Below are 10,225 nucleotides of genomic sequence, written 5' to 3' on the forward strand. Positions count from 1 at the left end.
CCTCTCTCTCTCCCCCTCCCTCTCTCTCGCTCTCTCCCTCCCCCCTCCCCCCGCTCCTCTCTCTAAAAATAAAAATAAATAAATAAAAAAGAAAGGGGATAATAGATGTCCTATCTGTGGCACAATCATTGCAGCCATCAAATGAGACCATATAGGAAAAAGTGATGTGTACATTACAAACAGGATACAAATGCAAAAAAAATTAGTCATTAGGTATTTTTTTAATCTTTTGCCCAGATAAAATCTCATTACCTAAAGTGTTAACTGTAAAATCACCTTCCAATTCTTTTCTAGATATATTTCATTTTAATATCCAATATTATACTCACTACTCCTGTGTAATAGCGTAGTCCAACTACATGACCTCTCAAAGTTCCAAATAAAACTGAATCTAGCTCTTCATCACTAGTTAGGAAATCGTCTGGAGGTATAATATCTTGGAATTCAAAACGGGGAAAGAAAGTTGGATATGAGAGGCGTGGAAAATTTCCATGGGCTCCATACTGGACAGTCTGCAAGTACTTCCAAACAGGATCTCTATTAAAAAAGAAAAAGCAGTGAAAAACAATACAATATTTAATCAAGTTTCTCAACGCCGATATTGTATTTTCGGCCATTTGTTTTGTCACTTTATTTCAACATGTTACATCTTTAGTGTGAATTGCTGCAAAATGATTGATAAGAATTTCTCTGGGTAAAGCACGGTTTGGAGTGTGGAAGGTTTCCAAGACACCCACCTGTTCAGTAATGCCTCTTCTACCCACCGAGTTCTCAAAATGAAAACAAGGGTTTGCAAATTTCTCTCCTAGTAAAGAACATCTATTTCAACTGCGATGTATGTGATGTCTGTGAACTCTAAATTACATGCCATATTTCAACAAAAACTGAACTAGAAAAGGCTTGCAAATACAGATTATAAGTGAAGCCATTTATATCATTACAGATAAATCAAGCATCCACTATTTTAATTCTCTGCAAACAGAACCCTTGTTGTATTCAGGCACCCAAACCATGCCATCATGGGAAGCTGAGCTCAAGCTTCCCACTCCGTTGGTTTAAGGGCACCCCCTCCCAAGCCCCTCATGGATAACTATTTCAGGAACAGGCGTGTAAACCAATCTGAAAAATGAAAAATAAGAGGAAGTCCGCTGAGGTGCTTCCAGGAAGTTTCCACTCTTCTAAAAGACGGAAGCTATTTCCCCGCGTTTTCCTTGTACGTTTTTTTAAATTTTTTAATTAATTTTTTTTACAAATAGTTTATTGTCAAGTTGGTTTCCATATAACACCCAGTGCTCATCCCCACAAGTGCCCTCCTTGTACGCCTTTTAGCTCCACTGAAAATACATGTCCACGCCTATGAATGCACATAACCTGTAACGTACTCGGGGACAAGGGCTGTCTTAATCGGCCCCTAATTCCGAGCACATCTCCTAGCGCACAGTGGGCATCTAACGGGTGTTTGCTCAATCAAGATCCGGGCTAAAGAGCTGACCTCTGAACCCCAGGACCGCCACCACAGCCCTCGAGAGAGATTTCCCCAAGGCCCTGGCAGGAGGCTCGCCTGAGAAGCCTCCCCTCGCCAGCTAAGACCTTGCATTTACTTCTCCCGCGGCGATACGAACCACCGGCAGTACGAATACCAGCTGCACTGGGAACGCGAAGGGAACTCGAAGGGAACGCGGGGAAGGTCAGGTTCATTTGGGGACGCCGAAAGGCCGTTACCCCCTACGCCCCACCCCCTACGCCCCCTTCACCTCTTGAACATCCAGGACATGGCGCTGAGCGGGTGACGAGCGGAACGCTTGGGCGCCCCAAATCGCTCTCGAGCCGCCTCGATACGCCTCCCTACAGGCCCCACAGCCGAGATGCCCAGGGCCGATTCCGAGCGCCTAAGGAAGAGCGCACGACTGGAAGTAAGACGCGAGTCTACTCAAACGTCGACGCCGTCGCCTTCTAGCAACAATCTGAGAGACCAGCGACGCTTTGTGACTGACATTGGCAAAGTCCAATCGCGAGGAAGGGGCCTCGGGAAATGAACCAACCGGAGCTCAGAAGGGAGGGCAACTCCGCCCCACGCAGGGATTCAAAGACTGTAGGGGGTCCCGGCTGCAGGGGCGGTTCCATCCGGGTTCTTCCCCGCCCCCAAGGCGGGCGCGCGGGAAAGCGCCGCGTGGCGCGTTGGCGGTGTCGGCTTTTTGTTTGATTCCTTCGTTCAGGCACGGGGAAACGACTCTCTTTTCCACCGCTTGCCTCAGGCCTCACGTCTCAGCCCCCTTCTTCAGGTCTTACCTCATCCTGCCTCTAATTTTCTCATTTGATGTGATCTGTAACGGGGTCTTCTAAATAAGCTCCAAGATTTTCCGAGCTCTGGAGATACCTAGGCGTTGCTTTCCTTCACTTCCTGTGGTGAACCCCGAGGGGTTTGCCCTCAAAGTATGCATGTTAAGTGTTGCTAGCAAATCTGAATCGTGTCGAGTTCAGGAGAGCCTCCTGCATTTTCTTTTTTTAAAGAAAATTTTCGTTTCTAGTGACTGATGCGTAACTTTGGTGGTGAGTGCTGGGAGTGGTGAGGGGGAGCAGCTTCGCCTGAAGCACGTGGGTGCGGAGGTGGGAAGCAGCTTATTTTCCTCAGGGAGCTGTAGGAGCAGCGCCACGGTTGGCTTTTGTGAGTCTGAGGACAGTCCTAGGAGAACTGGATTTGGGGTGGCTTGGCCAGGGGGTCGGCAGCAACTGAGTGGCTGGCAAGGCTGAGCTCTGCGCCTTGGAAGCCCAAAAGAGGCTAATTCAAGCCGGCCTTGTAACTGGTGCAGCAGCAGCACCAGAGTGAGAAGCTGATAGTGGCTTTGCACTGCACTGAGGTGTCCGTGTAACTGTTAGGACAGTTGGAGGATCAGAGGAAATGTCTTTGTGAATGTGATCGATATTACTCTTGCCGTAATAGAGTCGTCCGTTTTACCCTTCCATCAGCAGACGATGAGGGGTAGTCAGTGAGGCAGTTTTTCAAGAGCCATTTGTTTGTTTTCCTAAACTATCACCTGTAAGAATGGCAGTGGAAAAAGAAATTGAATTTGCAGCAACTCTAAGAATCCTAATTTCCAAAAGTCTTGCTGTGATACAAAAACTTCCAAATTTATGTCATAACTAACAGGCTGCGGAAGACTATATGATGTTGTGTTTTTGCTTGTTTGCTTGCTTTATTCACCCATAAGGAGATAGTGCAAAGTTCAGTGGAAGAGAATTTTAAGGAGTGACATCTGAGAGTTTAAAGAGTACATCTCTTAAGTGTTATCTTGGGGAAAGAGCCCGAATGCCATCCCCCTGGGCCAAGCATGACAAAGGGAGGCAGGAGGATAGCCCAATAATTTCTGAGATCCCATTAAAAAAGAAAGCTCTGCTTCATTTTCCAGAGTGTAGCCTCGAGGTTCTGCAGATCTTAGAGTCTTAAGAGAAGATAAATGTGCTAGGGCAATTTAAAGGCTAATAAAGGGGCCCTGTTAAAGGACTCAAGTGCAGCCTTTCAAAATCTTACGACAGTCCCCAGGAGTCTCCAGCTCTGTGAAGGCTGGAGGACTTCACTAGGTCATGGTTCTAGCAAACAGAGCGGAGGCTGGTGCCTGAAAACGAGGTAGGACAAGTTATATCAGTAGTCAATGCCTGCTAAAGATGAATGGAGCCCAAGCATAAGACCTCTAAAGAGTAAGAAAAAGGCGACTGAATCTGAAACCCGTATTTAATGGACTTGAAATTTTAACATGCGCAAACTACCTGGAAGTGACTAAGTTACCTCCCATTAGGCAAACTGAAGGTGTAAGACAAAAATTCAATAGAAAAAAAAATGCAAAGCTTTATCTCTGCAAATGGAGTCCATGATTGAAACTGGTACATACTACACGTCCATATACACATACCTCTCAGTGAATTTACACCTAGGTATTTATAGCAGATACCTCTAGATGGTTGAATCAGGGGATTTTCATTTCCTTTTTTATTATATGTATGTAAAATGTTCTCTGTTGAACATGTATTGCTTTTTGGCCACAAGAAAATAAAAGATCTAAAATGTACTGTAGTAAAGTTGTTCAACTTTGTTTTTGTTATGCTTACAGAAAAGCTGCAAAACTAGACCCAAAAGTTCCCTCATATCTCTTATCCCGTTTATTTTAACAACATACACAATCACAGTACAGTTTTCAAAATAAAAAAATTAAGACTGATACAATACTATTTCTGAATATTTTTTTAATAAAGAAGACAGGAAAGGATCAAAGAAAATCTTTTGTGACTTTTTTACAACAGAAGCTTCTCAGACTTAATCAGGACCCCCAACAGATTCTGGGGCAGATTTCTGGCTACATCAGCTGGCAGGGCAGAGGAAATAATATAAAATGAACGCCAAGTAAAAGTCTTCTTAATAATATAATGATTGTCAAGTGCCTGCCTTGAAATATGTACTCAATAAATGATCTATAGTTACTATTATTGCAATAGAATTATTATCTAACGAGTCCTCTAGCATTTAACAAGAAATATAATTGACTGAAGCTTATTTCCTGGTGCTCAGCAGCTGTGTTTTTCCTAAATACCAGAATAACCCTGTGTCCAGAAGCCAGTCATTTTCCCAGTTGTGTGTCCTTGATTGTTAAATTGTTTCATCAAGAACCAGGAGACACCCTGATCCCAACTCCCATTCTGAGAAATCTGTGGTGTTCCAGATTACAGAAGCCTTTCTCAGGAGATAATTGTTTCCTCCTCCTTCAGCCCTTGACTAATGCTCCTACTCAGCAGAAGACCAGAGTTGCTGAAGAGAAGGGCCTGCCTGGGATCTTAACTTCAGGAAAGCACAACTCTGGGCTATGGAATTACTTAGGGTTCTTGTCATGGCCATGGTGAAAGTGCTTATTTTAACGAATACTGCAAGGATTGGTGAATATTTTTCTGCCTCTTTTATGGCTGAAAAATTAAAAAACCAAAACCCCAACTCAAAATACACTTTAGATATTATCAAAAATACTTTTTTAATGTGGGAAACTATATTGTGTTAGCAAATCAGTTTTTAGTCATCATTACAATTCACCAAACCACTGCATCGTACAACCATACATAGGCTAATCCAAAATTAAGGTTTAACTTGCTATCCTTTAGAAAGTTAAACTGCAAAATGTCAAACATTTCTGAAATTTGAAAAAAAAAAAAAAAGCAATTGAGTACGTATTTGGAGGAATTTAATCTCCTGACCTAATAGAATTAGAAATTCCAAGAGACTTACGTTCATAAACAGATGAAATTTTAGGATCAGAATATATTAGTATCATGCTTGAATTGGTAATTTTATAATACTTACAAATGAAATTTCCCTTTCTCAAATATTTTTAGCAGGTGTTTGGTCAAAAAGAAATAAAGTCAGAAGTACCCTTAGGTGAACATTAAAGCATTGATGACCTACATTAGCATAGTAGAGTCAACACAGATGGCTGTAAATAATCAGAAAATTGAGGTTATCAGGAAACAACAGTTGGCTACATTATAATCTTATAAAAAGAAAGATAATTAAAAGAACAAGACATACATTTTTACCCGTAATGTGAATACACATTTTTTTGGAAACAGTGTGAAACAATGCTAGCATGGTGGTCTAAGATGTGCTTTTTCAGATACTATGGTAAGAGATAAATCACCATAACCTTGTTTAAAATTACTCTTTATTTCAAAGAAAATTTGAATTTAGGAAAGAAGTGACAATACTGATACATATATTTTAAAAAATATTTTTTGACTGTCATAAATTGTTTATTAGGTAAGAATTTTACACACATTTACTTACATTAGCAGTAACAGTGGAGCTGGAGAATACGGTGTCTTCTCCAAGCTGCCTCACATGGAATTTGTGACCCTTTCCAAGGCCATGCCTCTTGGGGCCTACAGATGTCAATTCTTGAATCTCCTTGTGCTTGAGAGCTGGTTTGGTGATCCACTAAGTGTCAGGATTTCTTCTGATAGCTTTATTTGTATGTGGAGTCTTCACCAATCCAGTAAGAATTCAGGACTCTCAGAACCCATGGTGGTGTCCAGCTTGTTCCTAGGCAACAGAGTGAAGGCTTGGGGCAAACTTTAGCTGATTAACACCACTATGGAGAGGCTTGCCATCAGTTGCACCTTTTGAAACTGGGCATTTGTGGTTACCGCAATGCACATGAATCCAATACATGACATAACCTTGCTTGGCCTTGTATCCCAGGCTGGATGCTTTATCACACTGGGTTGAACGGGGTACCCTGTAACTGGCAGTACTGCCAGTAGTGCACTCCGAGAATAAAGTGCATTACATTAGACTGCGTCTTCCACCATAGCTTCAGGAAGTACTTGTAAGCACCCCTCTTGGTTGCCTTTGAGTTAAATGGCTACTGGCAGAAGGAAAGGAAATGAGCCTTTCTCCTACAATCCCTTTCGAGTTCCTCTTAAAAAAATTTTTTTTCTCATGGCAATGAGAAAGAATGAAATCTGGCCATGTGTAGCAACCTGGATGGACCTTGAGGGTGTTATGCTGAGCGAAATAAGTCAGGCAGAGAAGGACAAATATCATATGTTTGCACGTATAGGAGGATTAGGAGGAACTTGACGGAGGAACAAGGGGGAGAAGAAGGGCGGAAATGGTGGGGGAAAGGAAGAGAAGCAAACCATGAGAGACTCTTGAATGCTGACAAAAACTGAGGACTGATGGATGTGGGGGGAGGGGGGATGGGCATGGAGGAGGACACTTGTGGGGATGAGCGCTGAGTGTTATGTGGAAACTAATTTGACAATAAACTATTAAAAAAAAAAATTTTTTTTCTAAGTACTAAATAGAATAGTTCTCAATGTTTTACCCCAAGAATCCCTTTATTATTGAAACATCACCTAAAACTTCCTTTATTCAGGTTTTTAGTCAGGAGCTTTTAATTAGCTTTTAACAAACTTGAAGTCATATATTTTGAGTAAAAATACTTTTGAAAGGCTTTTTTAAATCTGCACATTTTTATTTATCTATTTATCTTTTTTATACCAAAAATAGGTGGATAAATATTATTACCTTTGCCAGGGGTTCCTGGCCTCCAGCTGGGAATTACAGAGGTCTATGTGCCAGATATTTGCATATACACATACAAAAATGAACAGTACATGGTTATTAAGAATAAAAGATAACTTGTTGTGATGAACAATAGATGTTATATGTAAGTGATGAATCTACTCCTGAAAACAAATTGCACTATGTTAACTAACTAAAATTTAAATTAAAACATTTAACTGGAGGGTGCCTGGGTGGCTCAGTCAGCTAAGTGTCCGACTTCTGATCAGGTCATGATCTCGCAGTTCGTGGGTTCGAGTCCCACATAGGGCTCTGTGCTGACAGCTCAGAGCCCGGAGCTGCTTCAGATTCTGTGTCTCCCTCTCTCTGCCTCACCCCTGCTTGTGCTCTGTCTCTCTCTCTCTCAAAAATAAATAAACATTAATTAAAAAAAATTTTAACTGGAGAAAAAAAGAAAAAAGTAACTAATATATAATCTCTAAATATACAAAAGAAAATAATGCATGTCTTGTATGGGGTTAGCAGCAAGGTAAACAAAATGAGCTACAAAACACTAAACTGCAAGGGAGATTAACAAAGTGGGTAATAGAGATAAAAAATACGGGACTCTGGGAACTAGGGAAAGGAGGCTTCATGCACTAGGAAGCAGCGAAGCTGGAGGGGAATGACGATTTCACTGGTGTGTTGCAAAGGAGTCTTTAAAGCTGGAGAAAAAAAGCACCAAGTCAGAGATGCAGTCCATTTAAAATATGATGGAGTGCTTAAAAGAATGTCTAATGAGACTGTATAAAACAGAAATGAAAAGCTCATCCAACTAAACCCAGAAAGAATGCAGTTCCATATTTCTAAATATCAATTTAATGTAGAATTTAGGGTGGACTACAGAAATAACAAAGGAGTAACTGTTTTCCCAAACACTAAGACTTGGCATGACTTTGTTCATGTTAATTAGCCAAGGGATTGTCCTGCTGTCCACCACCCACCCCAGGAGTCCCTTGCAATCAATGCCACACTTTGCAAGAGTCTTCCTTAATGGATACTGTCTCTGTCCAAAACAAACTACAGACCTTCCTCAACTTATTATGGGGTTATGTCCTGATAAACCTATCCCATGTTGAAAATATCTTAAGTTGAAAATGCATTTAATACACTTAACAGAACAACATCACTTAGCCCGGCCTNGTCCTTCTTTTTAGCCTGGACTACCATAAATGTGCTCAGATTTGTTAGCCTACAGTGGGGCAGAGTCCTTTAACACAAAGCCTATTTTATAATAAAGTGTGCATTAACTGATGTAATTTATTGAATACTGTATTGACAGTGAAAAACAGAATAATTCGAAGTTTATCAGTTGATTGCCCTTGGGATCACACGGTTGTTTGGGAGGTGCGACTCACTGCCACTAGTTGCTGCTATCCAGCATCATGACAGTATCACACTGCATATCAGTAGCCCAGGAAAAGATCCAAATTCAAAATATGAAGTGTAATTTCTACTGAATGTAATTGCTTTTGCACCACAGTAAGGACAAAAAAATCATTAAGTCAAACGACTGTAAGTCAGGGATCGCCTGTAAAACAAAAACAATATGAAACAAAACAAACACACATCCAAAACAAAACTAAGAGACCACCACAGCAAGCTTTGACCCCGCATCGTTGACCTGTGCCCCAACATATTTGCTCTCTTACTCCAACATTAAACAACACCACGCAAACAGTAAAATAAAAGTCCACATCAACCTAAAAATCTTACTGTAATTCTACTGTATAACTAGATGTTTTCATCTTCCTCCTCTTTCTACCTATTTACAAAATATTCTCATTCATAAAGCTAGGGAATCATTACAAATATTACTGCATGGCTTTCTATTCTTGAGGTAGTTCAAAGTCCCAGAACAAACACAATGAAATTACATATTTTTCTTCCTCATCACTGAGGCTTAATTATCCTTGTGGCCTACAGTCTAAATCCCCATTTCCTGATTCTGAGGCTAGTTTAATGTTCTACCTCACATCACACAATTTAATCTAACAATTGAAAATATACACAAGGACATTAAAAGTCACACAAAAATCAAAAGTAAAAAAAAACGCAAAAAAAATCTACACGTGGCATCACACAGGCTAAACTTAGCTAAAGACACAATTTACTTGTTTTACTAAAACTGAGAAATTAACAGTTTATAAAAATAGGGTAAAAATTTTAGGTGAGAGCAGAACACTAAAACCACGTTAGTACTCTACCAGAAGCCTTAGCCCCGACTGGACCCCCAGTCCGCCTCCTGCCTCGCGGTCCTGGTTTCAGCTCCAACTTGAGTTGCTCTGGGAAACCTTACCCACTCGCTTCCGCGCAGCACAGCAATTAAAACACATGCCCTTCTACTTATGCCATTTTCTCAGCTTGCTTGTTAGCCCTTTCCAGATTGTGAACTCTGGAGTGAATAAATCCCAAACCGTAGGAAGGTCAAACCGAACCTCGATCTAGAAGCAGAGGCAATGAGTGTAATTACTTCCGCCAGCCTTTAGGCTACACCAATCCAAGCTTCTGCGGTTGGCCGCCTGTGCCCACTTCTCGCGAGAGCAAGTAGCAGGCTCCAGAGCGCAATGCACATGCGAAGGTGGAAACCAAAATCTGCTCATCCCAGAATTCTCTGGGAATGCATCATCCTTATCCAGGACTGTGTTTCCCAGAAATCACTGCAGTACTTGCCGGGAAGCTTTACTCTCAGCAGAATGCAAAAAGCAGGATTAATCCCTTCTCCCGCGGGAGTTGAGGCAATCCCTAACTTTCTTGGGATGGCGTCAGCAAAGCCTCGTTTAGACCTGTCACAGTTTGTTAAGACCATGATGTCATTTGAAGTTCTGAGAAATCGAGATTTTGCAAAAAGTAGGAGAGGGGAGACACCTGCGGCCGACCCTGCCTTGTGCCAAGCAAGGGAAGATGGCTGAGGACGCCCAGGTGTTCACCAACTCACACTGGCCAGGATGGTGTCTTGGTCCCCAAAAGCCCAAATGTCCTGGGAGTCACACTGTGGTGACGACCAGGCTTCTGCTCCAGAAGTCTTCGTAGGGGCAGTGGAGCAGTTGGTTGTTCTCAGTCTCAATCTCCAGGAAAAAGACCTAAACGGGATCCCAGACCTCCCTTCTCCCTTGCTCCTAA

The 10,225-nt window shown here is 41.7% G+C and overlaps 1 protein-coding gene and 1 pseudogene across 5 annotated transcripts in view; both read right to left on the bottom strand.

The window, feature by feature from the left end:
- The window catches only part of HLTF (helicase like transcription factor), a 52,609-nt gene extending 50,673 nt beyond the window's left edge, over positions 1-1,936 (bottom strand). For all 5 annotated transcript variants that reach the window (XM_077765873.1, XM_077765872.1, XM_077765876.1 and 2 more), the window contains exons 1-2: positions 1,755-1,936; positions 330-537 (exon numbers count right to left, since the gene is read on the bottom strand). In XM_077765873.1, coding sequence (XP_077621999.1) covers positions 330-537; positions 1,755-1,774 — 228 coding nt within the window. In that variant the 5' untranslated portion in view covers positions 1,775-1,936. The remainder of the gene's footprint in view (positions 1-329; positions 538-1,754) is intronic.
- Positions 1,937-5,763: 3,827 nt separating this feature from the next.
- On the bottom strand, positions 5,764-9,438 carry LOC144233117 (large ribosomal subunit protein eL15 pseudogene; annotated as a pseudogene).
- Between the last annotated feature and the right edge of the window lie 787 nt (positions 9,439-10,225).

The sequence above is a fragment of the Crocuta crocuta genome, unplaced genomic scaffold (genome assembly GCF_008692635.1).
Source record: "Crocuta crocuta isolate KB4526 unplaced genomic scaffold, BGI_CrCroc_1.0 scaffold54, whole genome shotgun sequence".
Lineage (NCBI taxonomy): Eukaryota > Metazoa > Chordata > Mammalia > Carnivora > Hyaenidae > Crocuta > Crocuta crocuta.